The sequence below is a fragment of the Gambusia affinis genome, linkage group LG11 (genome assembly GCF_019740435.1).
Source record: "Gambusia affinis linkage group LG11, SWU_Gaff_1.0, whole genome shotgun sequence".
Taxonomy (NCBI): Eukaryota; Metazoa; Chordata; class Actinopteri; order Cyprinodontiformes; family Poeciliidae; genus Gambusia; species Gambusia affinis.
This window is the reverse complement of record NC_057878.1, coordinates 11,071,573-11,099,251: the sequence shown is the minus strand read 5'-3', so window position 1 is coordinate 11,099,251 and position 27,679 is coordinate 11,071,573. Positions and strand designations below refer to the sequence as shown.

General features: G+C 40.0%; 1 protein-coding gene across 4 annotated transcripts in view; it reads left to right on the top strand.

The window, feature by feature from the left end:
• Positions 1–397: 397 nt before the first annotated feature.
• LOC122839287 (phospholipid-transporting ATPase IH-like) overlaps positions 398–27,679 on the top strand; it is a 36,251-nt gene continuing 8,969 nt past the window's right edge. For 2 of the 4 annotated variants that reach the window (XM_044130721.1, XM_044130723.1), the window contains exons 1-25: positions 398–1,241; positions 12,105–12,227; positions 12,471–12,560; positions 13,559–13,639; positions 14,130–14,237; positions 16,269–16,397; positions 16,990–17,093; positions 17,200–17,250; positions 17,643–17,707; positions 17,788–17,869; positions 17,984–18,134; positions 18,234–18,431; positions 18,525–18,698; positions 18,842–19,008; positions 20,247–20,318; positions 21,153–21,226; positions 21,344–21,447; positions 22,610–22,791; positions 23,225–23,458; positions 23,552–23,729; positions 23,830–23,932; positions 24,598–24,743; positions 25,088–25,147; positions 26,081–26,208; positions 26,304–26,439. In XM_044130721.1, the coding sequence (XP_043986656.1) occupies positions 1,203–1,241; positions 12,105–12,227; positions 12,471–12,560; positions 13,559–13,639; positions 14,130–14,237; positions 16,269–16,397; positions 16,990–17,093; positions 17,200–17,250; positions 17,643–17,707; positions 17,788–17,869; positions 17,984–18,134; positions 18,234–18,431; positions 18,525–18,698; positions 18,842–19,008; positions 20,247–20,318; positions 21,153–21,226; positions 21,344–21,447; positions 22,610–22,791; positions 23,225–23,458; positions 23,552–23,729; positions 23,830–23,932; positions 24,598–24,743; positions 25,088–25,147; positions 26,081–26,208; positions 26,304–26,439 (2,979 nt within the window). In that variant the 5' untranslated portion in view covers positions 398–1,202. Of the gene's footprint in view, positions 1,242–12,104; positions 12,228–12,470; positions 12,561–13,558; positions 13,640–14,129; positions 14,238–16,268; positions 16,398–16,989; positions 17,094–17,199; positions 17,251–17,642; positions 17,708–17,787; positions 17,870–17,983; positions 18,135–18,233; positions 18,432–18,524; positions 18,699–18,841; positions 19,009–20,246; positions 20,319–21,152; positions 21,227–21,343; positions 21,448–22,609; positions 22,792–23,224; positions 23,459–23,551; positions 23,730–23,829; positions 23,933–24,597; positions 24,744–25,087; positions 25,148–26,080; positions 26,209–26,303; positions 26,440–26,894; positions 26,919–27,679 lie in introns of all 4 variants that reach the window. The other 2 variants (XM_044130722.1, XM_044130720.1) reach the window with 2 other exon arrangements.

Genomic DNA, 27,679 nt, shown 5'->3' with positions numbered 1-27,679 from the left:
TTAAATAATTAAAAATGTCTGTGCTTGACTCGGAATCTGTCTGCATGATTTGATTGCAGTTCCTTGAGATTAAAAGAAGAGGTACTATATAAATAAACTGAAAATGGAATGAAATTATTTTGTTTAAAGCTTATTCATGTGTTAGGATGGCCCAGTCAAAGTTTACACCCACGTCTAATTGAGAATCTGTTGCAAATTGTGAAAACTGCTCTTTTCCAGTCCCACTGAGCTTATATGAAGATTATTTTGCAAGAAGACAGGGGGGAAAATGTTAACTCTGGAAAGTTTATAGAGACAAACCCCAAAAGACTTACTGCTGTGGTCACAGCGAAAGTTGATACTTTTAACTGTTCAAAAATCCAGTTAAAATATATTGAATTACATGGTTGTAATGTGGCTAAATCTGTAAAGCATTCCTCATACTACTATCCATAAATATAGAAACCATTTTAGAGCTAAAATATGCAGTAAAAATGATTCTAATTTTTCTCTTTATTTATTTTTAATTTTTTATTTTTTTTGCTCTTTCCCAAAGAGCACTGTTTGATTTGATCCTGGGCGTAAAGATATAATGTACTGCAGTCGGATTTTTGCCATCCTCTGTTTCCACATGAGCAGGTGCTCGCTGCATCAGAGCTATTTAAATTTGAGATTTAAGGAGCACATGTGCGCATGCGCCGCGCAGTCATCTGACGAGTGCGCGCAGTTGACGCTTCGCAGAGCCACACAGAGAGGGCCACCGTTCTTACTACGGAGGGAGAGACACACACACTCGGTCTCCGCCGAGTCTCATCTGTTTCAGGATTAAAGCACTTTATCAAACACTGAACCCACAACAATAGGAGCCGGAGGTTTGAAACCAGACGAGCGGTTGACGAGCGGAGGAAAGAAATCCTGCTGAAATGTGGCGGGCGACGCTGGAGTAACGGTTTTGGAGTAAGGCTCGAGGGGGGAGCTGTGTGGGTCTTCCAGGGATGCCATGAAAATCACAGGAGCGGAGTAACACGGGAGAGAGAGACCGCCGCTCCTCGCTACAATCACAGACACGCCGGGGGCGCTGGTGGCGGTGGTGGCAGAGAGAGCGAGAGATGGATCCAGCTGGAAACATCCGCTTTTTTAGGTAGCGCTTACGAAGATCCAGGGAGAGCTGACCCGTCTCTGTCGCGCAGTTTGTAGCCGCCGCCGGGGAGCTGTCTCAAAGGATGGATTTCAGCCTGCTCCGGAACATCATCAGCAGATACGTAAGGGCCGCCGTCTGTCAACACTATCATTCCGTCTCCGATGTTTTTATGTGCTGCAGAGTATTAAGGATGTTTTATTTCTAGCCTTGCATTGGTTTTTTCCCCCCTCCCTCTAGGTGGGTGACACGCAGAATGACAAACGCTTTGCTCATCTGCAGTGATGCACATGTCAGTGGATCAGCTTTGGCAGGCGCCTGACTGTTGTTTTTGTGGAGCTCAATGAGAATGTGCCAGTGGTTGCAGATCCAGTAATAACTGTTGGGGTGTGTTGGACACATCTGAACTTTGCTCGGTCGTTTATACAGTGCTTTGCAAAAATATCCATACCTTCTTGGACTTTTTCCACATTTCTTCTCCTACACTTGCAAAGTTTAATGTCTGTCTCATACTTTTGAAATGGAAGAAAAGGATATGTGGTCTTCTAAAAGTTTTGGGAGTAAAAATGAGAAAAGTATGTGCTTGTGTAATGTCCCTTTGAGTCAATAAATTACACTGGACCAACTTTCAAGTAATTTGAGACTTTGCAAATCTAGTTGAGATTAATGTTTTTTTAGTAGGTCTGGACTTTGACTAGGCCATTTTAGCTCATGTATGAGTATGCTTATGTTATGACTACGCCAAGTCGAAAGGTAGTAATCAACAAAAGGAATAATGTTAATTAGCAATATTTATTATTACAGAGGGTTTCCCATTAACTTTATCCATTCCGTTGTCAGTCCAATAACATTTGACCCGAATTCAAACACCACCTCAGGCGGACAAACCTGCATAAAACACAACAGTTATTCACTGCAAGCTAATGATGCACTGCAGACTAACTACATGCAATCTAAACCCAAGATCACACTCCAAACAGGATCGGGTCACACATATTTAAGATTAACGGCCATATGGAATGCTTATATTATGGGAAATTACCCGAAAATGAGACTCAGGACATAAAAGCGCAAAAAAACCCCCTGAATAATAGTTAGTCCGTCCTCACAGATACTAAGAAGAAACAAACCAAAGGCCGGCTGAACTAACATCAACAAAAAAACAAACAAACTCTAAAGAACATCAGGAAGCAGTAATAGAACTGTAACAACAAAATCCAAAAATTACTAAATGCTTGTAATAAACACTTTAATCAAATCAGTCTAAAACAAATTAAAAAACACTCCATACCTGTGTCGCATAAGCCAACACTCAAGATTTTCTTTCATCAGTGGATTTATTCTTGCCACTCTAATGCAGTATGTTTTACCATTTTATTGCTGTTACAAACCAGTGATTATCTTGTTTTGGCATAAAAAAATGTGAAAATAGAAAAAACTTGCAACGTCAAAGTGAAAAGTGATTTTCTATATAATAATGATAGGAATCTGTAACAAGAAATAAGTGAATGTATTTTTAGTAGATACATCTTTGGCTGCAGTAACAGCATGAAGTCTGCGTGTGTCAGGTCTCAGTCAGGCTGCGAATCTGAATGCTGCAATTTTCCTCCACTTGTCCTTGTTCAAGCTGTGCCAGGTTGTGTGGGGATCATCTGTGAACAGCCTTTGTCAAGTCCTACCACAAATTCTCTGTTGCATTGAGGTCTTGGCTTTAACTGGGCCACTCCAGAATATCAACCTTATTGACTTCAAATCATTCCTGTGCAGCGTTAGCTGGATGCTTTGGGTAGTTGCTCTCTGAAGCTGTAGTTCTCTTGAAGATGGGAACAGATTGTCCTGGATTTCTCTATATTTTGCTTCATTTGTTTTATCTCCTTTACAAGTGTCATCCAAGCATAGCATCTTCCCAGATGGCCGAAAAGCTCCATTTTGGTCTCATCAGATCAAAGACCTTTCTTCCACTTTGTCATAGAATCTCCCACACACCTTTAAGCTCTTTGCCAGTCTCTCATAAATCTTTGACTGGCCGAGAAAACTGGCAGCAGTTGTTGCCTGCAGAGCCTTCCCCGTCTCAGCTGCTGGAACTTGTAACTTCTTTACCATAGTTAGAGGTATTCTTTTGGCCTCGGTCACTAGTCTCGTTTTTGCACAGTCACGCAGTTTGTGAGGACGACCTGATCGTCCTCACAAACGATCATCCTCACAGTTATACATGTGACATGACGGATTTCACTAAACTCCACAGAAGTTGTCTGCTGTGTTCCTTGGTCTTCATAATGCTGTTTGTCTTTAATAAACCCCTGAACCCATCGCAGAACAACCGTACAGATGGACTAGTTGGTCTAGGATGGCTTGTGCAGGCAGTTTGTTGCCTTGAATTTTATTTAGAGGTAACAGAGTAAAGGTTGATTAATACCATTGCTGGGACCATTTTCAGATTTTTATTTGTAAATAGTTTGTAAAACCAAACATTGAATTCCATCTGCTCAAAATAATACAATACTTGAATGTAAGTTTCCAGTAAAACAGTGATGCCCCCTGCCAGGCTAAGGGTTTCTTGTTGGAAGGCTTTTTTCATGCACCAGTAACAGTGAAAACCAAGACAGGTTTATAGTTCACGCATTGAACTATAAACGTGAAACTGATCTGAGCACATATCTTTGTTAACAAAGAATAAAGTGTTGAGTGTGCACTTATCTCACGTACGTTCGCTTAATACATGTTCTTAAGAATATAGTCTTTGCTTTCTAAAACTTCATTTACGTAAGTATTCTAAATAATGTCATGCAATATCATATAATTTATCTTGCCATATTGGGCTGCTTGTTGGTGGACTGCCCTAGCGCCCCTTGAACCAGACTTAGCAAGTTTTTGTGAGACATTTTTTCAAGTCTCTTACAGTCGTCACCACACGTGTCTGCTGTCCTCTGTCTCCCGTATAGGTAGAAACTTTTAAGGCCAGAAAGAGAAGCGCGTCTTTGGGGCAAAGTATAAATGTCCGCTAAACGACATCAGTGTAAAGCTGAGCTGTAAACATTAGCCGCATTACTGGTTGGCCTGGCCTGAATGGGTCGCTGCCTTCAGCAACCTCTGATTATCTGGCAGGATGGGAAGCAGCTGGTTGGTGGGCGGCTGAGTTAGAGAGAGAGAAAAAAAAAACATAGTGTGCTTGAGAAACCCGCTGTGACAGGGCCTGGTGAAGCTTTCAGCACTTTTCACACATTTCCGACGCTTTTACCTGTTAATATGACAAACCCTAGTGTTGATGAGATGACATATTTTGGGACGGTCAGGTTTGTTTTCTATATTTGTTTCCCCTATGTTTACGCCTGTGTGAGTGACAGGGAGCTTGACCGATGCTCAAGTTGAGCCAGTATCAAGGGAAATCAGATTCGGAGTGAGGCGAGGAGGGGGGAGCAGCAGCAGGAGGAGGCAGGGGGTAAATGGGTCACTGAACACGCCCCGCATCCCTCACCCTGCTGCCTCTGCATCCTGGCAAATTCTCCAACATTATTAACCCAACAAGGTATTAATCTTTATCTAAATTATCGAGATATTGATTTACAATTCGAGGGAGGGATGATGTACGGGACCTTCCTTTAACCCGCACATATTCTGAGCAGATGCTCTTGTAATGGGCCTACACAGCAGAATAAACATTACATCATGCTAGGTGATTAAAATGTAATGAGTAGTCCAGTCAAAGCTTTTTCAGACGGAGAGAATAGTCTGCTCTCATCAAGGTCACAACCCAAATGCAGCTTGGTAATGAATTAATAAATCAACTTCAGCCATTAAAGCATGGTCTTTTAATTTAGTCCGGTTTACTCCAGAGAGAGCAGGTCTGAGGTCTAAAAAGTTGTATCTTGTGACCCTGTCTTCACCCGTTTATTCAGATAGAACTGGAACATGTTCTTTTGGTGGAAGAATGTATTTTATGGTCAGTTCTTAAGTTTGTCAAGACATTTTAAATATTTTATTTAAATGAAATGCTTCATAGCCATTTCAGTTTTGCTAGCGAGGAAAAAAGTTGTTTCACTAGGTTTTTAATAGTGTCTGACTTAATAAGTCTATTCAGGAAAAATAGTAAACTGAATCATTTACAGTGCTCTAAACATTTATTGGCAATCCTGTTAAAGAGCTTAAAAATAAAGGAGCAATTTATTGCAATAACATATTATTACATTTTAGTTAAGTACATTGAGTGGGTGAGGATATCAAGATTTCACATTTAAAAAATAACTATTGACCAAGACATTCTTTAAAATAAAAAGAATATGTTGCATAAACATTTCAGCTGTATTTTTGTTGTTCAGAGTGTGCAGGAACTTTTTTAAAAGTTTTTTTGGTACTTGTGGCCTTTATTTAACAGTCAGTTTAGACAGAAAAGAGGGTGGACATGCACCAAAAGGCTTGAGACCAGGAATCACACCTCAGATAACCACATTGAGCTCCACAGCCTCTGAATATGATGCACTTTGTGTGTAGCAACTTTTAAATACCAATCCACTATTTCCTGTTTCCCCTGATGTATAAATATGATGTGACACGGAGGGCCATTTCTTTTAGCCATTCTCCAAAATGGAAATGAGACCATAACATGGCGTTTAAGTAAATCAGACGTGTGCTAATATTTATAACAGTAACTACTGTTCCAGTAAATACAAAACTTGTATTTACTGGACAAGGATCCAGTTTTACTACATTAAAGACATTGGTGCAAGGAAAAAAGTTGACAAATCTACGTTGGCAATGAGAAAACGAAGCTGAAAATTTCAATCCGTGTTGTTTGGTACTCGTTTTTTGATTTTATATTAGTCCCACGCTGCATGTGTGACGTGTGTCCCACTCTATTCAAGTGCCTTTTCTTGTTTGGTATTAACAGTGATGATGCGATGCCTCAGACCTTTGCAGTCTGAGAGCTCTATGAGGTCATGATCTGTATTTGAAAATGCTGGTGTGTGTGTCACTGTAGGTTAAGTTGATGAATATCTGAACTCTGATCACTAGTTCCTATTCTGTGAACACATCTTTGCATCTATCTTTGAGTAAAAAGTCAGCCTGCAGTCACCTCTCACAGAAAAGTTGGCGAATACACTAAAAAGCATGTTTTGAAAGCCAGGACACTGTCTGCTGAAGTACATTGCTGTTTGTCACTGCAACTAATGGTTAAGGGCGGTCTATTCCTGTCTGGTGCACCCCATGGTGAAGGGGCCCTTCTGTAGAGACAGCACCTGTAGGTGGCAAAATCGTGCAAAATGTGTGCTTGGTCTGAGTTTTTTCCGCTGGCTTTTGTTAATGTCACGGAAATCGATCTTTTAACTACGGTGCATGTGATCAAGGGTAATCTTTTGACGTGTTTAGCAAGGCTCAAATGTCTGTTTTTATTATTCTGAGAGCCATTTTCAACCGGGTAGTAGCGCATCGACGTCAAGAGCAGTCAAAATGAGAGCTTTTTTTTCTAATGGAGATTACGGTGGCAGGGGAAATCGGAGAGAGCGGAGGGAGTGAGGAGAAGAAGCACAGCTGGATTAAGGAGTTACGTAACTGTTGGATCAGAGCGAGTCAAGTGAGGGAGAAAGCTGGGACATCATCGGAATACAAATGTTGACATTCAAAAGCATATTCAGCCTTTGATTTTTGTCTCAGGTATTTTGTCTGATGCATCATCAGGCTTTTGGTGGATTTTCTCCCCACTGGGTGTACAGTTTTAACTTTACACTATGCTGATGTCTAAGCTGAAGGCGTTTTAAGACCTGCATTGGATTATTCCAAAGGTTATTCTATAATAGAGGTGTAGTGGTACATTTCATCTGGTGAGAGGAGACAATTTTCAACATTTGTAGATGCTGCGATTAAAGATTTGTGGCCGACTCCCGATCCCCAGTTATTGTAAAGTTTTGATTCTAAAGTGTAGGCAAACAAAAATAATTCCGTGCAGTTATTTGGAGTGACTAATATAAATTGTCTTGGTTTATTGTTTGAAACCATGACAATTTCAAATAATATTTTGTAATTTTATTTTTGATATTTTTAAGTTAGCATTTTGTTTTACAGAGATTGTTGTGAACTTAATTGTTGATAGGGGTACACCGATATGAAAAGTTGGGCCATTATCAATAATAGATATTAATGTTACTGTTATATTTCCTGATATTACATGTATTAAGTATAATTCTCTTACCTTTTAACAGAGGCAAAGATCATGACCACCGACTTTGCCTCTTTGCTTCAGTAAAACCAACCTATCCTGCATCACTACTTCTGTCATGACCAAACAAATACCACATGTGACAACAAGACATAAACATCTCTTGTTAATATCTTTCCAGTTTTACTTTTCTGACCAGTACTGATGTTAAATAATGACTGATATCGGCCATTACTGATTTGATATATTGTAGATTCCTAATAGTTGATTTTCATCTATGCATTTTAGATCATCTGCATTTGAATAATACCTTTTTATTTAAAGTCAATTCAATGTAATTTGAGTTTAATAGATGAGTGATTTTTTTTTTTAAACAATAAGGATTTCAATGTTCATCAAAACAATTGTAATTAATTTTTATATATATATATAATAACATTAGAGCCGTCCAAATTTTGGACTATTTATATAAGTACTTAGTGCTGTTAGCATGATTAGCTGTAAATAGCAGTTTCAATATTTCCTAACACCAAGTCTTCTTTGTTCAGTAACAGCATCTGTATGTATAGAAGACTGGTACTGTTAGGACTTAAATATGGTGTGTTCACTAACTGGACAAAGATAGGATTCTTTAGATTTCAACTAGATAGTCATCAGTTAGAGCAAGTGATACTAAAAATGGTCCACTTTCAGGTCATTTGTCTCTAGATATACAGCTTACAAATGTAGTATTTTTGTTTTGTTTTAACTGAGCACAAAAAATGATTAAAAGTGGTGACGCTTTTAACACCAGTCACAAGTGATGCTAACTGGAACTGGATCGGACATTGCGAGAGAGACTCAACCTAGATGAAAAATACTTTGTTTTAGATGTAACATGACCGAAGAAAAAGTTTAACACTTTTAAGGTAATGTGTGAGATGGTAACATTTTTTCTGTGGAGAATCAAGACAACTACCCTGGTGTAAGGCTGGGCAACTTGCAGAAACAAACTTTGGAAGTTTAGCAACATTTTACAAGATCAGTAAAGTGTTTAGTCCAAAAAAAAAAAAAAAGAAAAAAGGAAATTTGACTAGCTCATGTTCTGCTGCTTAAAAAATAAAGAGCTTTCAACTTCCCTCTGCAAACTGTGTTAATAAACCACAGGAACTGACCCAGGATTTAATTTCCAACAACTAAAGACGTCTCCCCATTCAAAGAGAATGAGAGTCGGTCTTTTAATGCATGAATCACATCACTGGTCCCACCTTGATAATCTCATTTTAAATCCATTTTCACACCAACAGATGAAGGAGGGAAGTCACACTCAGTTTACAGTTTATTTAATAAGTGTCTTCCATTTAGTCTTGTTTCGTTGATGCATGAACCTGCAGACTTAGTCTGATGTTGAGAAAGTGTTACTACGCTGTTAGTGGGAGACATCTTTATTCTTTTTAGCTGGTTAATGTTCTTTTATCTGCTTTAGGTGCTGTGTCAAATTTCACAGTTTTAAGGTTTCCAAACACTGTGAGGATACCATGACAGCACAAAAGGTGCTCAAATTTGTGTTAGTCATAGTTTTTGATTAGCGGTAAAGAGGTCTATTTTGTAGTTTTTATTGAGTTTTTGATCTTCTTTAATTCTAAATCAAATCTAACATCTTAGGTGGTTCAAACTTGAACTGAATAACCTGAAAGAGATCGTCTCAGAATTAAATAAGGATATAAAACACAGTATTGCAAATACGTGATGTTTTTTTTTTTTTTGAAAGAAGAACAGTAAATGGAAAAGCTTCAGATGATTGCTTAGCTAATATTACCAATAAATCACGCACTGAACGTACATTTCCCTCCATTTGCCATGACTGCATAACCTCTGTATTTATAGCTGTGTCTGTTTGCTCCCCTCACCTTTGAGGGATTTGCTGGCTTAAAAAAAACTTAATGAAATTGCAATGGAGTAAATTTATATGAAGCAACTTTATTTAAAAGTATATTTTAAATCTTTTAAACTTGAATGCATTAAACCCCAGAGCGGCGCTGATCCGTGATGCGTAAACGTTTTCCTGTGTTTATACATCCTGTGTTAACAAGAGGAGTCCATTAAAGGTCAGTCGGAGAAATTTGATATGTTGGTTAATGAGGGATCTCTGTTCAGCGTGCTGTGGTCTTCTACAGTGGAGGAAGTCTAAAACACGATGGTTTAATCAGGCCAGTTAATGGCGGGTATCTTTTATTATCTTTCTGCAACAGAAAGGAGTTGTGGTAGGCTTGGGATCTGTCTGCGAAAGCATGCAGATAAAATCAAGACCATGCCAGAACTAGAAATACTCTCATTGCTTTTTATAGCAACATCTCTGAATTTTTAAATAGCAGGCCTCCTGCTGCTGTCTCTTTACTATTCCAGCGTTCAGACAGAAACTAACTAGCTAAAGCGAGCCAAGTCACAGCACAGTAAGGAAGCTGCAGTGGTGGAATGCTTCACTGTTATCACGGACATCGAGTCACTGCTGATGATTGATACTGATGCAAAATCAGCCCACTTTGGTGATAAAGACAAAGCTTCCCTGTCCTGCAACCAAGCAGGAAGCCAATTTGTCGGATGGAGCCCTGAGGTAGAGAGAGGGGAGGCTGGGATGAAGGTTGATCCAAATCAGTGGGAATTAATGACCAGATAACTAAAACCCACAGTGTAGTCTCTCTGTCTTTCTCAATCCCTGCTCTGCAGTTCCTCTCTGTCACGGTGTGACAGTCACTGCCAGGAGACGCTGGGAACAAAAGCAGAGAGCTGTGTGGAAGGAAATGGGAGGATATGAGTGACAGAAATGACAATTTGTGTATTAAGTATAGAAATGTTCAAATTGAGGCTCGTGCCCTTTCTGAACATTTTCAAATTGTGGTATTTTGGGGGGGATTTCATGTGTTAGTCACCTTTTACTGCGGTTATTGCTTCATTTTTTCATGGTACGTCTCTACCAGCTTTGCACATCTAGTGTTTTTCAGCCTCTGAAACAGAATGCAAATTTGTGTTAATACCACAGTACATGTTGTTGAGGGCCGGAGCACTGCCTGAACACAATGTTTCCAAGTATGTATTTCTTAATAAACTCTAAATATTATTTCTTTATCTTCTTCTGACATTACATACTGTCTGCAACTCAGCAGTACAAAGTGACTCATAATAGTGACATATTTTAATTTGCCTGTCTTTTACCCTGTGTTTTGTTTTGGGTTTTTTTTTTTTTCAAATCTAACAAACTACTATAACTTTTGTAATTAAACACTTACCGCTCCAGCGCAATGCTTTCACCATTCGTTGTTCCCTTGTGTTGGTGCTGTTTTCAAGGTGCAGTGGTTTTCCATCACACAAATCATTTTGCTTTTAACCTTCTGTAAAAAAATCCTTCTTTCACGTTTGCTGTGTTTGTGTCAAATTGCAAACAAAGCTTGTAATGGCTTACTTTCAACCATGCCTTTCTTTCTCTTCCATGAAGGCCATATTTTGTGCAATATGGCCTTTATGTCAACACACCTTTCCTCCTCAGGCGGTAAATCTTTTCAGCTCCTCCAGAGTTACGTCTTGGCTGCTTCTCTGATTGATGCTCTTCTTGCCCTGTCAGTTCAGGTGGATTGCCATGTAGGTTTGCAGTAACGCCATACTAGGATAATGGATTGAACAGTTCTTATTGCTGTATGACCTAACCCTTCTCCCTGCTCTCTCTCTGACCTGTCTGCTGTGTTTCTTGGTCTTCGTCATCCTGTTTGTTCATTAGTTTTTTCTAAAAAAAAAACAAAAAAAAACACTGACGCTTTCAGGGTAGAGCTGGATATAAACTGTGATTGTAAAAAGAAAATTAAATGTAGTGTTTCATCCACTTTATAATTCTGGGCTACTTTGTATCACATAAAATATTGTTGTTTAGTAGATTTTAAAATATGTAGAAGTTTGTAGAGGTTCAAGTGATGTCAATACTGTCTTTTCACTGTACAGTAGGCTTTGTAGAGGCTCATAGTTTACATTATCAGTGTTTTCCTTCTTGGTGCCTTTTTCATAGTTTGTGTTGTCATAATCTGTTCTTTTCACTTTTGCGCTATGCTCCTCTTATTGCTCCTGCTGTTCGCTCTGCTCCACTGTCAGTTTTCATTTCGCAGTATCTACTGGGGTTATGTTGCCTTCACTAATGATTTGGTGGGGTCTTAACTCAGCTCACAGCATTGACTAAGTCACTATTTTTACCTCATGGCATGTTCCTGTTCATAAACAGTGAAACAAGTATAGATCTGTGGCTGTGGGCTTTTCACCAAATAACCTACGGCTTTTTTTCACTTTGGTCTGCTCACAAGGATGTGCTGGTTGCCCTTAAAGCCATATTTAAAACACATCAAGGTGGAAAACTTAATTTGCAGTAACATCACTTCACTAAAATAGTGCAAAATTGCTTAATTTGTATAGAGCACATTGTTTATTTTTTGATCAGTATTTATAAGTCTTGCTTCAATAACCTTTGTCAGTCATTTTGCGCCGCCCCAGCCCGTAAGTCTTTATTCTTTTATTATTCTTGGGGCGATATCTTGCCACAATAGTGCTGTATTGCTTAACGAAGGGTGAGAGTTTGAGTTTTCTGATATAATTCCCTGGAATAAACTCTCCAAGGAGCTGTTTTGTTGTAATGCAACTTGTTCCACATGGGATCCAATGTGTTTTTCTTTGCTTTGCATTGAGTGCTGTACATTTAAGCAATGCTGTAATGGGTAGCATAATGGAGCAAAGTACAGATTTTAGGAATAGTTTAGTTTCATCATTTCTTTGTCTCTGTGCTGCTATTTTTATCCCAACATTCTCCCGTTTCATTGTCAGTGTGCAGGGGAGGAGAACTGGGTGGACAGCCGGACGGTGTATATCGGCCATAAAGAACCCCCTCCGGGAGCTGAGGCCTACATCCCTCAGCGTTATCCCGACAACCGCATCGTCTCCTCTAAGGTGAGTGATCCCCAGCTACCGCCACAGCGTAGTTTATCTTCCTGCTCCTTTTCTGCTTCAAATTCAGCCAAGCGTGTAATATCTTCTGTCACATTTTTTGAAAAAGGAAACTATTCTCTCAACTTCCTCCTGTCAAGCTGTACATGTTTTCTCTGGCGAATAGAAAGTTTGTGATGTGCCACTGATTCTCGAACTGCATCAGTAGTTTTTTTTTTTTTTTCCCCCACTCTCTTTATTCCACAGTACACCTTCTGGAACTTCATTCCCAAGAACCTGTTTGAGCAATTCAGAAGAATCGCTAACTTCTACTTCTTGGTCATATTTTTGGTCCAGGTAAAAAATTTTCTTTGAGTTAAATTTAAAAAAAGCAAAACAAAACACTGTCAACTTATGGTTTTGTAAAGAATTAGTCTTGAAGCCTCTAAAGTTACTTGAAATGACCTGCTTCAGATACATCATTGTCTTTACTTTGGATGACGTTAGCTTGTGTTTGAAAAGGCAACCAAAAACTTTGCTAAAGATGCTTTTTTCCAAAACAAAAAACTACAAATGTTCCTTACATTGTGACAGACGAACTCTGTGATTGAAGCTGTGTTGGTTTCACATTGATAGCCAAATGCTTGAGCTACATAAACATGCTATGACCCCCTATAGCCTGTCCTTTCTGTTAGCTTCATTAGGCTCCTTCAGTGAGTAGGGTGTCGGAAATATTTCCTCTTTCTTTACTATTCATTATTGACATGTCTGAATGGTTTTGGAGCTGTTTTAAGAAACCGTAAGACAACCTTTGTTGAACCGTAGGTTTGTTAGAGCACAACCAACTGTTTACTGTGACCTAAAAGAGCCTTGCATCTTCTCATAGCACTTTAGTTCAAGGTTATGAAGTCTGTGTAACAAAACAACTCAGTTAACAAATTTTTTGCACAAATAAAGTAAAAACGTTTAGACTCATTATGTGCGTTTCAGATATTATCCTGGCAATTCCCAACCAGCAGTTGCCTCAAGCCATGGCTATTTATTTCCAGCAGTTGTCATGTGAAATCTTGCACTTTCTGTCACGTGAGAAACTGGGTGTGGCCCAGCTCGATTTCTATTGTTTAATAACGGAGGAAAGTAAAAATTTTTTTACTTTTTTTTTTTTCTGTTTAAAGGCTTATTTTCACCTGTAAATGGATTCAGTTTGATGGTATAGATACAAAGTTTGGTGCTCTTTTAGCAATTTTATGAGCTTTATCTTCCAACCCCAGCTTTGCTTCACTCCATATTTTCCTTCCTCCTCTTTGTGTTGTCTCCTCTTCAACCCCCCTCCCATTTGTCCTTTCTCCTCACAGCTTATCATCGACACCCCCACCAGCCCAGTCACCAGCGGCCTGCCCCTCTTCTTTGTTATCACCGTCACCGCCATAAAACAGGTAGGACGGACACAAATGAGCTCCGGTCTCTGGGAAATATCGCCCCAATAACTACTGGCCTCAAACAAAAGCACACACTCTCCCGAACAATCTGCAGCTGCTCCATTTTCCGTATACACACATTCCTCTCCTGGTGAGAGGACATACTATTGAATAAGTCTGGTGATGTGAAAAATATGATAATGAGTGTTCTCTTCTGTTAATCACTTGAGCGGAGGATCCTGTGGCTCTGGGAGATACATCTCCAAATAGTGAGAGATGGGGTAGTAGTAGTGATAGATGAAGTTGTCCGAGCTTTACGGGGCATTAATCTAAAACATGGCATTTTCACTTAAAATATAGGAAATGAGTCAGTAAGCAAACAGAGCCCAATACTAACTTATTACAGAAATCGTCCAGTTTTTGGGATCGGATCCTCTGCACAAGCATCATATTTTTTTATACCTTTTAAAATTTGCTTCCTATTTCTTTCTTGCTGCCTCTCTGTCAGGGCTATGAAGATTGGCTCAGACACAAAGCTGACTGCTCCATAAACGAGTGTCCGGTGGACGTGGTGCAGCAGGAGAAGGTGGTGAGGACGCAGAGTCACAAACTCCGGGTAAGAATGGCCTCATTAGGCCGGCGCTGCACCTGAGGCCACAAAGCAACACTGCTGCACTGCTGCAATGCTCACTTTTTTCTAAAACTGTCGCTCCCTCTCCCGCTTTGCTTTCCTCTCTGCAGTGCTTTCTGGCTGTCTTTCTTGTCTTTGTGACCAATTATTGGCTGTAAAACTGTTATAGGCCATTTCCTCGTGTGAGGTTCTCTCCAAGGATGAACTATGCTTACGTATTTTATAAATCATAATGTTCTTGTCCTCATATTCTTGTCGCTGATGAGGAGTAGGTCAGTCGTTGGTGACGTGACATTGTGTTCTTCTTGATTGAATTATGACACATAAAATCGCACATGAAAGCAGTGATGTTTTTGATTTTAATGAAAGAAGGTGAAAAAGTTAAAACGGCATCAATATTTTTTTAAGGCACTGCATATTGTACCTCAGTAATGATCTTGGTTAGGAGTTCACTATAAATTGGTAGTAACAGCTGGTGTACTCCAAAGAATGGATTGTTTTTTTGAAAGATTTCCTTTTTTATACTTTTACAGACATAGCACATCTATATCTTTAGGCAGTTTCGCCCATTCTTCTTTGCAGTTCTTCAGATGGTGTGTTTATATTTGTTTGATGTTGGAACCTCGTACAACTAAGTCCCAGTTTCAAATGATAAAAAACAAACAGATCTAATAAACTGAAGGGATCATAGTATTGATTAAGAAAAAGTAGTTTCAAGCTGTGAAAAACTTTATGAGATGTAAATGTAAAAAAAAAAAGTGCAAGTAAATAGTTATCAACTGCTGCTATCACAAAAGTTTTAATGCAAGGTTTCCATACTGGATTTTGATGTTGCTGCAGGTGAGAGAGCTCTGATTTTTCCTCTCAAACTTTTAATATTGATGGACTTTGATGGAGTTGGGTTTTTTTAGAACTTAATACTCAGAAATTTAAACTTCTGAGTAAAATACAAAGCTTAGTTAAATGGAATCTTTCAATCAATCAAGGTGCTGTTTTTCTTTTACTAGCATTTTAAAATCTTTCAGTATGGTGCCTTAGAAAAATATTTACAGGAGTGGCGTTAAATGTTTGAGAAGCTCTTATTTGGTGACCCTGAAGTTAAGCAAGTCCATTCTTTTGCCCACCCTCTAATAAACAACCAAGTAGAAACTGGTGGTAGCAATAATATAGTAAAGTTCTGCTTCCCAGCAACAGAAACAGTGCTGCCTTACAACATTTTTTTGAAAAGCCATTAAAAACTAACACATGTAGCTGCTTGTTATCCATGGAGACATCCTTTCCCCACCATCCAAGGGTCTAATAAAAACAGTGTCAGACTGTTTAATGTGACTGATCTAGCTCATCAGATCTATTGATTCGGTCTGCTGTATTTCAGACTTGTAGCACCATTTTGTCAGCAGGTAGGTAATGAGCGCCGGTACATCTAGTTTCTGCTGCGTCTGCTGCTTGCTGTGAATGTGCAGAGACTGTGTGGGACATTGGGGGTCAGCTCAGAATATACAGCTTCACCATTGCTGCCAGGCAATAAAAGGTTGCACAGCACTGTAGGTGTTCCTGTTATTGCAGTAGTTTTCTTAGTTTCTTTTTGTGAAGGTGATGCAACTTTCAAAAAGGAGAAAAAAAAAATATAATTTCTTCCATCAGATGTCTCTTATTCATTTTGTTCTGGCTGTCTGTCTGTCCTCCAGCATTTTCTGTTCTCTTCCGTAGATCAAACAGCAAGGATTAGAGTGTGCGTTGGGAGTAGGAATAATGATGAATACATTAATCATAATAAATCAGAGAGCGTGTGTTATGTGTACGGTCACCATGGAGACGGGATTTATTTGAGTTTAAGCTGCTCTGCTCACATAATCCGTTATGCAATTTCTCAATCCTTTGGGGGAAAAAGCGAATAGTAAAAGATGAGCAGATGGTTACCTACAGGTCTTTTATGTTTTCTTTTTACATATTTTTTCTAATCTTACTACATCTGCTTTGTTATTTTACAAGAGCTGCTGTGCCTCTCCTTTTCAGGTGGGCGACGTCGTCATGGTGAGAGAGGACGAGACTTTCCCCTGCGACCTCATCTTTCTCTCCTCCAGCCGGGACGACGGCACCTGCTACGTCACCACCACCAGCCTCGACGGAGAGTCGAGTCACAAGGTGCTCGCAAGAGACAAGTGATGACTTTCTGTCTCAGCCTCATTTTAAACTCTAATTAATTTAAGTTGCTATCTAAAATTACTGAAATTGTGAGTAGTTTTGCATCCTTAAAAGACTGAGAAGGTAATCGTCTACATTTTTGAAGTAGCAAAATAGCAAAAGGTTTAAGCCAGCAACACATGCCTGCTCGAACAGAACAATGACTGTTATGCAATACTATAAATTCTATTCCTGTTACTATAAAAAAACAAAACAGGCAGGTTATACACAGATCTTTAGCAATGTGCAAAACAATATTCTGTGTAAGTGCAGTGTAAATCTCCAGTACTTTATTGTTTCTGGTTTAGCCACACTTATTGACATTTCTGCCAAATGTGCTATACAAATAAAGTTTTGATTTCATGTCTTACCGTCTTCCTGCTCGGAAACATTTACCAGCTTATTTGCAGCCGTCACATATTGTTGAGATCTCTTAGAGAAACTGCCCAAGTTAAACACCAAATCAATCCCAACCTCATAGTCGGTGTCTTGGTGACATTTTACCCTGTCTTCTTTTTCTGCTCCCCCACCTTCTGCCACCTTTTTGTCTCAGACCTATTACGCTGTACCGGATACCATGGCCTTTAAAACGGAGCAGGAGGTGGATTCATTACATGCCACTATTGAATGTGAACAACCGCAGCCTGACCTCTACAAGTGAGCGTATCCCCGTAGATGGATCGTTGTACACAGACCTTTTACAAGATGTAACCTTATGGCCATGGACATCTTGATTTAATTTTGTTTTCCCGCTTTGTTCCAGATTTGTGGGACGCATCAACATTTACAAGGACAAAGAGGAGCCTGTGTCCAGGTGGGCAGTTGTTTGTGCTGTGGTTTATTGTCTAAAATTGTATCTATATTGCATTTGTTTTGTTTATTTCAGCCTAATTTTGCTTAAATATTTTTAATTTTTTTGTATCACTACATAATGCAACCTTTAGCTTTCATGTAAAATACCAGGTGGCTTCCAGAGTTTTTAGGAAATTACCAAGCACATTCTTGAACTTACTAGGTTACTTCCTTTTATTTATTATGAGGGTTTTAACTGTGTAATTTCCAGAACGTACCTGATGCTTTCTTAGAACTTCCAGAAAAGATGTGGTAAATACAGTAAATTACAATCTGTATTGTTGACTGCTATGCTAATAGTTAGTTGGGTATTCTGAACTCTGTTAAAAGAATGAATTTACTTTACACTTGCAGAACCCTAGGAGCTGAGAATTTACTTCTTAGAGGAGCCACGCTGAAGAACACACAACATATTTATGGTATTACAATAATTTTGAGCAGGCAGTTAAGCATTTGTAAACATTTTTGAAAAAACCCACTTTTGTTTTCTGCTCCTCAGCTGTTGCAGTCTACACTGGCATGGAGACCAAGATGGCGCTTAATTACCAGTCTAAATCTCAGAAGCGTTCTGCTGTTGAGAAGTAAGATTAATGACGGAGGCCTTCCCACTGCTTGATTTAGAGAGTGTCTTTGGGGAGTGGTTTACTTCCCAGCTCCGTGACGCTGACCCCTCTTCACTCCATCACTCTCTGCAGGTCGATGAACGCCTTCCTCATCGTGTACTTGTGCATCTTGATCAGTAAAGCTGTAATCAACACTGTCCTGAAGTACGCCTGGCAGTGGTCGCCTGACCGGGACGAACCCTGGTACAACCACAGGACTGAGAACGAGCGCCAGCGCCATGTGGTCTGTCCCTAACTTTGCATTTAGTGCAACATTTAAGCAGCTATGTGTTATAATTTCCCTAAAGCCACATTCCTATAACATGTATCCTCCACCTCCTAGGTCATCCGAGCCTTTACAGACTTCCTGGCCTTCATGGTTCTGTTTAACTACATCATCCCAGTATCCATGTATGTCACTGTAGAGATGCAGAAGTTTCTTGGGTCATATTTCATCACGTGGGATGAGGAGATGTTTGATGAAGAGCTGGGGCAGGGAGCCCAGGTGAACACCTCCGACCTGAACGAAGAGCTGGGACAGGCATGTGGCTGGACACACTCAAGCAAACTGTATTGCATAGATAACTGAATGCAGTCTTTATTTAAATGTGCTGTTGCTTTCACTTCCTTCAAGGTGGAGTACGTGTTTACTGATAAGACCGGCACTCTGACTGAGAACAACATGGAGTTTATTGAATGCTGCGTGGATGGCAATGTCTACATCCCACATGCCATCTGCAACGGCCAGATCCTCAGTGCTGCCTCCAGCATAGACATGATCGACTCCTCACCTGGAGGGTACAGGAGAGTAAGTTTGTTTTATATGTTAAACATACAAACTTCTGTGTAGCTAGGAGAGATTTTATGTGAAAGGCCAACAGAAAGTAAAACAAAATGGAAGGAAAACGATGCATGTTTTGTCAAATTTTGCTTTATTTATTTTGTGTGTAGGAATACGAGGATCTATTTTTCCGGGCGCTGTGTCTCTGCCACACGGTGCAGGTGAAGGAGGAGGAGACGGTGGACGGCATCAAAAGAGGCATCCATCAGGGCAGGCCCACTTCCTTTTACATTTCCTCATCTCCAGACGAAGTAGCTTTGGTGGAAGGAATGAAAAGGTAACATCAAGATGACAAGTTTTAGAACTTAAACAAAAGTTAAGGGAATACGTGAAATATCACAAAAACCAGTGTTTCCCGACCCAGGTCCTCAAGACACACTGTCCTACATGTTTTAGAGGTTTCCACGCTTTAATGTGTCTGATTCAACTGATTGCAGTTCAACAAACACCTGTTAATCAGTCATCAATTGAAATCATCTGGACTGAAGCAAGGAGATACCTAAAACATGCAGGGCAGTGTGGCTTGAGGACCAGGGTTGGGAAACACTGAGTCATAAACATTACAAAGTCACATTTTTCTAGAGAAAGAATTGAGTTGGGGCGATTGATTATTGTAACGGCGTCTTCACAGGTCTGTCCAACAAATCAATCAAACAGCTGCAGCTGATCCAGAATGCTGCTGCTCGTGTTCTAACTAAAACCAGGAAGATAGAGCACATAACACCAGTTTTAAAGTCTCTCCACTGGCTCCCTGTAGCTCAAAGAATAGACTTTAAAATACTGTTGTTAGTTTATAAATCACTGAATGGTTTAGCACCACAATACATTAAAGATCTGCTGCTGTTGTATCAACCTTCCAGACCTCTGAGGTCTTCTGGTTCTGGTCTGCTCTGCATCCCCAGAACCAGAACCAAACGAGGAGAAGCGGCATTTAGCATCTATGCACCAAAAATCTGGAACAAACTTCCAGAAAACTGTAAAACAGCTGAAACACTGACTTCCTTTAAATATCAACTAAAAACCCACTTGTTTAGAGTTGTATTTGAAACGTAATCAATTGCAAATTTATTGATGGAATCTGACTTGATGTTGTGTTTTTAATGTTGATTCTATGTTGCATTGTGTTTTTGTGTTTGATTTGATGTAAAGCACTTTGAAATGCCTTGCTGCTGAAATGTGCTATACAAATAAAGTTTGATTGATTGATTGATTAGCTTTTTCTAAATAATAAGTAGAAAAGTCCTGGGTGCATTGGGCAAAACTAGGAATGGCTTAGTCTGATTTAATGTCAGAGTGACAAAGAATGTGGTATCTGCCTTATTTATAGTGTATGCAAGTAGTTTCCACTGTAACCTTCACAGTATACAAGCACTGTACATATATCTCAGCTCAAGTTACGCAACATGCGTCACAGCATCTTCAGTCTTGCCATCTCCAGAAGACGCGACTGTTCATTTACATGACCTCTTTCTGTCACCCTCTAATTAATCATTTTCCCTCTGCTGTCGTTGCCAGGCTGGGTTACACCTATCTGCGACTCAAGGACAACTACATGGAGATCCTCAACAAAGACGACGAGATCGAAAGGTCTGTTTAATAAGTTGTTACACCACGAGAGATGAAACAGGATTAATCCAGCTGATGGAGTCCTGTTCATATTATCCGACTGAAGAGAAATAGCTCGCAGCTTGTGATACAAAAAAATTTTTTTGAATAAATCTGCGACCTCAGAAGACCTGCTCAATCAGATCAAAACGATTAAACTGATGAGTGAAACCGAATAATAATCTGGTTCAATGCCAGAGAGGTTTTATGGAAATTCTCTGTTTTGATCCATTGCGTGTGTTTGTGTAAGCAACCTGGCCGTTCATCACTGTCAGCGGCGGCCGGTCGATAGTGAGCTATTTTTAATGAAGCTGAAGAGAAATGGGGAGAGACAGAGGGAAGAAGTTGAGCATTCAGATTCTAAAGTCTTCTGTGATTTTCTGTGTTTTCTTTTTTCTAAAATGCAACATGGTTTTGTCTAATTCAATATATGTGTGTGTATTTTTTTTTTTTTTTTTTTCTGAATTAGAATCTACAGTTTCTAAAGGAAGTCATTATGTTCGTTTTGTGCTGTAGATGAATAAAAGGGGAGTCGTGTGAAGTCTTTATTTAACAAAGGCCGCATCTGAACTCCTGATCACATGTAAAATAACTATTCTGGCTTTAACAATATGCTCTTGCAGTGGAACCCAGCAGCCAGAACCAGGAGTACAGTGTGTACTCAGAGGTGTATACTTTGCAAAATCAGCCCAGGTGCTATTAAAAAGGAACCGTGTGGAAGGAGAAACTTAGTCCGTTTATGAAATTTGCCCTCAATCTAAAAGAAACCGAATTAGAAAAAGAGGTGAACACACTTCAACTCTATCCCTCCTTCAGGTTTGAACTCCTCCATGTGCTGAACTTCGACTCTGTCAGGAGGAGAATGAGCGTCATAGTAAAGTCCATCTCAGGTGAGACGTTGCCACACTCAGAGCATCGCTTGCACCTTTGTAGATCCAAAATTAGATGCTGGACAGTGCCTCCAGTGTGCTAACAGTGTTTGGTGATGTTTCTGTGTGTGTCCTCAGGAGAGTACTTGATGTTCTGCAAAGGTGCAGACTCATCTATTTTTCCTCGAGTGGTGTCTGGAAAGGTGGAGCAAGTCAAAACCCACGTGGAGCAGAACGCTGTAGTGAGTGAACGTTTTTCATCTGCTGATTGGGTTTGAGGGCACATTGTGTTCATTTACACATTTAGCCATATGTTTCATGTCACACATTAAATCCTTAAATGTACATCTGAGGGAAAATTAACATTTAATGTGGTAATTAAAATTGGTAAATTGGTAAAAGGCCTGCCAAGCTGACAAATTGGGCTGGATGATAAATTGTCTCAGTAAGTTTTGCGATAAACGATATTGTTGTTTTGAGACCATTTTCAAGTAATATATTGTTAATGGCACAGTAAGGCAAATTTGCTCTCTCAGAGACTAATAAACTTTTATTTTGTAAAAAAAAAAAAAAAATCAAAAATTATCCAAAGTAAAAGAAAACTAAATACCATAAATAAATGTAAATCATCAGAATGGAAATGATCAAGCTCATTTGAATTTGTTATGCAAATAATTGCTTAACTGCTTAAATAAACATCTAATTTAGCGAAAATCTTCCCACAATAACACGTAATAGAGCTGTGTAACTGCTACAGTTTTATGATTTAAATCATTTTTAAATTATTTCACGTGTTTCAAGTCAAAATCCAGATCTAAATTTGATTGAGAACTGTGGCATGACTCGAGAATTTGTTCCTACAGTTATTCTCCATCCAATTTGACTGAGCTTGAGCTTTTTTAAAAAACAAGAAATCTGCAAAAATTTCACTCTGTAGGCATGCAATGCTTGCAGATGCATAACCCAGAAGTCTGGCCGCTATAATTATAAAACTTGCACATACACAAGCAGGATTCATCTTTTAGCATTCTGCCTCCCTTCACCCTTTCCTATTGGGCTACTTGTCTGCGACCCAGATATCAAACCCTGCAGAGCATCTTGAAACACGTGCCAATTTCTAAGATCCACCTGCAGGAGAGTTTAGAGAGGAAGCTTTTTAGTGAGCTTATGTTCCTATAGTGGGCAAACGACTGCTGTATATTATTGTGGGCTGAAAGGAAAAAAGTGCAACTCAATATTAATGTTCCTTTGTTCAGGATGGTGTGGTCTTTAAAGAAGACGTACTTATATGCTTTAAAAATTCAGCTTCGTCTATCAATCACATCTTAAATTGTAGAATATCAATAATCTATTCATTCCTATCTCTCTCATATCGCTCTCTTTCTCTCCCCGCTGTGAAACCAGGAGGGGCTGCGGACTTTGTGTGTCGCCTACCGAAGGCTGTCAGAGTCGGAGTACCAGGAAGCGTGTCATTACCTGACCGAAGCCAAGCTGGCCCTGCAGGACAGGGAGCAGAGGCTGGCTCAGGCCTATGATGTCATCGAGAGGGATTTTGTCCTCCTGGGTGCTACAGCGGTGGAGGACAGGTTGGTCAATGCAGGAAAAGAGGAAGGGAACGATTTAGAAATGATGCAGCAAGGGGACAGATGGAGGGATTAATGAAGCTTTACAGTAAATTTAGACAGTTGTCCTGACTCATGGCAGCAAAAAAAAAAAAAAAGTTTCAGTATGAACTCTTGAGTGGTGCCTTTTCTGTTTTGTTTTTTTCTCTGGATTGTGCAGTAATGGAATATGTTTGTGCACAACGAAATAAGACTTCAGCCTCGCTCCTGACTGATTGATCAAGTGTTTGACAGTTTAATTTTCTAACAGATAAACTGCCGATGTGAAACGACAGGGTTGGGGTGGTCTTGCATTGAAAACTTATCACCCATTGGTAATGGATTAACTGAAGCTTTGATTGATGGCGCTGCCCACCCGTGTGCACCCTGAAACACTTATCGACTTATTGATGAACAGGCTGCAGGAGAAAGCTGCGGACACCATCGAGTCGCTGCATAAGGCCGGCATCAAAGTCTGGGTCCTCACGGGGGACAAGATGGAGACGGCCACCGCCACGTGTTACGCCAGCAAGCTTTTCCGTCGCAGCACCCAGATTCTGGAGCTGACCAAGAAGCGCACCAAAGAGCAGAGCCTGCACGACGTTCTGTTTGAGCTGAGCAGGACCGTTCTTAGGCAGCGCTCCATATCTGGGTACGGAAGTCAGTTGCTCCCTGCTCAAAACTGGGTTAAGTTTGTTGTGCTGATGGATCTCCTTGATAAACCTTATTCTATCTCTAATTACAGGTTGTCAGTGGACTGCCTCGACTTTGGCCTGATTATCGATGGGGCAACTCTTTCTGCAGTACTAAAACCCAGCCAAGAGGTGTCTGGCCATGGGAACTACAGAGAGATCTTTCTTGAAATCTGTCGCAACTGTAGCGCTGTTCTCTGCTGTCGCATGGCACCGCTGCAGAAAGCCCAGGTGACATTGACTTTCTTTCGACCTCTTTTTATTTTTTTCAATTGTTCTCCATATATGCCTAAATAACTCTTTCATCTGGCTTAAATCATTTCTCTGACAGATTGTGAAGCTAATTAAATCCTCCAAGGAACATCCTATAACCCTCGCTGTTGGCGATGGAGCCAACGATGTCAGCATGATCTTAGAAGCACATGTTGGCATTGGTGAGTTCAGTTGCTTCCTTAAATAATGATGATCTCAATAACAAGATGTTTTTTTGTAGGCAATCCTGGTGATATCTGAGAAAATATAGTTTGTTCATACATCCTGCTGTCAACCCAACAGTCTATCGTCTATAGGTTCACCCATTTCTTCAGTCTGTCAATTTCCCTATTCATCCATCTAACCAATCATACATCCATTTGTCTGTATCTATACATCCCAAATTTAAAGTCTAACCATCTGCAATGACATGGGGAGCTTTGACAAAAACTTGTCACTGAAAAACAAATAATTTCCACTTAATGTTTTCTCATTGCTCTGCAGACTATTAACACTACTAAGGACTGTTTGGAGTGCATTATTTTTATGCATTATAGTCAGTGTGTTAGGAGTTCGTCTGCTGCATGCCAGTGCTATTTTCATCCTGCTGGATGCTGTATCTGTAGTAGACACCCACACCTAACGCGCTCAAGGTGCTTACAGAAAGGGGGTTGGAAGCAATATGGTGGAGTGAGGAAATGTGGATTTAACGCCAATTATATCATTTGCAATATTTGTTAACAATTATACCATCATCACCAAATAATGTACGATCCTATTAGGAACACTGATTTTCTATTTCTGAGCTTACATTCCAGATTGTGAGTAAACTGTTTCTTTCCCCCAGGCATCATGGGTAAAGAAGGCCGACAGGCAGCCAGAAACAGCGATTATGCCATCCCAAAATTTAAACACCTGAAGAAGATGCTTCTGGTCCATGGCCACTACTACTATATTCGAATCGCTGAGCTTGTTCAGTACTTCTTTTACAAGGTAAGGGACGAATGCTTACAAACGCTTCTTTGAACTGGAAAAATCCGAGCCAAAACACAGATGACTGGATTTAGGACTCCAGTAATGTGCAACACTCTCCTGAATTCACGGGCGCAATGATCAGTGTGGGTGGCTTCCACAGCATGTATAGCTCTCTGCCAACTGACTCAACTTTTTCCTATTTGGCATCATTGCTTTGTAACAGCCCACTCAGTTCGCTCATAGGGCATAATCGCACCATAAACAGGAATGTGTAGATAGCTGCATTTTTAGATTTTCTGTATTTGTTTTTTTGGGTTTGTCATTTGGGTTCTTTTGTCTCTTCTCCCCTTAAATCATTGCAGAATGTGTGCTTCATCTTCCCTCAGTTCCTGTATCAGTTCTTCTGTGGTTTCTCACAGCAGGTAGGTACTTTATACTGTACAGGAAAAAGCTTTTTGCCATTGTAAGATTGTGTTGAACTTATTGACAATTTATCAACAGCACTACAATTCTAAAGACAATTTTTATTTGTTGATGAAATAAAAACCGGGAAATTGAGAACTAATAGCTAGAAATCTGTAAGAAGTGATTGTCACCTTAAAGATTCCTTCTATTCATAAGAAGAAAGTCGACGTCACACAGCAGCGCAGTGTTCACTGTAGTAATAATGGATGCCTTCATCTATCAACTGATTTCAATTTTATTCAGCAATAGGAGTCAACAATATTGTCACAATCTCCTATAAAACACACAGGAAGCTAATAAAAAGAAACGCATAGAAATGGCCTTTTGTGGAGCGCAGACTGCAACTTCTGTAAAGAAGTGTTTTGGATGTGTACTCAGAGCCAAGATTCGAAGGATTGTGATATAACCATAAAAATGTAAAAGAATAATACCATTCAAGTAATTATAAGTGTTTCTCTTGTTTGGTTGCTTCTTGTGGTAGAAGTGTTGACCTTTGGTTTAATCAAGTCCACTTGTAGCTTGAGTTGTCGAGCCTCCAAGGGAATGTCCTCAAATCTTCTGAGGCAACTGAAGCTGAGGGTCGTCAAACTCAGGTAGCCATCCCTGGTAGTAGAGATGAAACTGGAGGAAGGAAGGGAAAGGTTTCGTATCCTTCGCCAGATCTATTGTGTAAGAGAGCAAGGCGTGAAAACGCATCCTGTCTTTGGAGTTGGAGCAATTTGAAAAGAAAAAGATTACATAATAAAGGCGCAGAATTCAGAGGGGTTTTTTGTTGTTTTTTTTCCTTCTTGCATGAGTTTCATGTTATAAATGCATAAAAATCAGCTGGCATGGTTTAACAGAAACCCTCTTTTAGTTCCTATCTCTAAAGCATCTCTGTCCCTTTGCAGCCTCTGTACGACACGGCGTATTTAACGCTGTACAACATCAGCTTCACCTCCCTCCCCATCCTCCTGTACAGCCTGGTCGAGCAGCACGTGACCATCGACACACTGAAGAGGGAGCCCTCTCTGTACAGGTGATGACGTTTGATTTGTGTGATGCTGCGCCTTGTATCCCGTTTATCTTTATTTCTGCCGTAACACGTTTTCCTTCTCCCTCCGCGCGTCTCAGGGACATCGCAAAGAACTCCCTCCTCCGTTGGCCCGTCTTCCTCTACTGGACGTGCCTGGGTGTGTTTGACGCGGTCATCTTCTTCTTCGGTGCCTACTTCCTGTTCGACAACACCACCTTCACCAGCAATGGGCAGGTGAGCTTCTGCATCTGCGTCGCCAAAGGCAGTGAGAAAAACAACAGACATGACGTGCGTCGGAGGCATCAGTCATGGGGAGGATAATTGTTGAGTCTTCATGAACGCTCACTCATCTTCACCGAACGCTTTTAGGTGCAGCGACTTGACAAAGTAGTCGTTTTTTGTCTCTATGGCTCAGCACCAGTAAAGTTTCTTTCGCCGGAACATCGGTTCTCCATTCATATCGACAACACAAGAGCATCTTTCTCTGTATTGTTAATTTGTATCATGTCAACTGTTTTTGATTGCCTTTGGTCCTGTTTTTTTTTTACGTTTAAACATCCTGAAATTCATTTTACCCTTTGTCCTGATTCTTTTCTCTTTTCTCCCCCCTCCCTTTTTCTCTGCTTTCTCGCTCTTTATTTTGCTCCCCTCTTCCTCTTCCTCTTCTTCTGCCTCTTCTTCTTCTTCAGCTTATGACCACCAACACACAGATGGTAAGCCTGTCTCCCTCCCCTGTCAGCTCTCTCTGTCTTCCATGCCCCTTTTCAGTTCCTGTCGTCTTGTTTATGCTTTCAGTTCATCCTCACTCCACCTAATCCATGCAACTCCCATTTGGATGTGTAGATTCCTAGCGCTTACGTTCCCCCTCTAAATTTCTGCAACACTCTAAATCCTGCATAGTACCTAATCTTAACTACTCTGCTGACATGGTAGAAATCCTAGAAGCTTCTCCACATTATCCCCGTCTTGTGCTGTGGTAGGAAACCTAATATTTGCTGCTGATTTAGATCCAACATCTGTTTGTTTCCTTTTCTGTCTGCCGTGTTTGTTTTTGTGTGCACTTGTGTGTTTATGTACTTTTATTAATATTACGCTATCTGCCCATTTAAAATAAGTCGCAGGAATTCTAGATAGGCTTTTTGGTGCCAACAGCCAGCTTTAGTTGTTATATAAGTCGTCCTCTTTGCCTTGATTTCCCCGTTTCCTCGCCCTCCTCCCTCCCTCATAGTCCCATCCCATCTGTTAACTCCTGGTGTCTGCCTAAACCTTTCTAGGATTTCAGCAAGTAGCAACATGTGAATGCTGTGAAATAAATTGCAAATGTTACTAATTTATTTTTTCAACCAAAATTCCATCCTAATAATAATATCTTTTTGATTGAATGCTCTTTTCCACAGTTAATAAAACATGAGGTTGTCCTATACTTTCGTGTGCTCACTTGTGCTGTCTACAGTCATTGTCTAATAATTAGAAT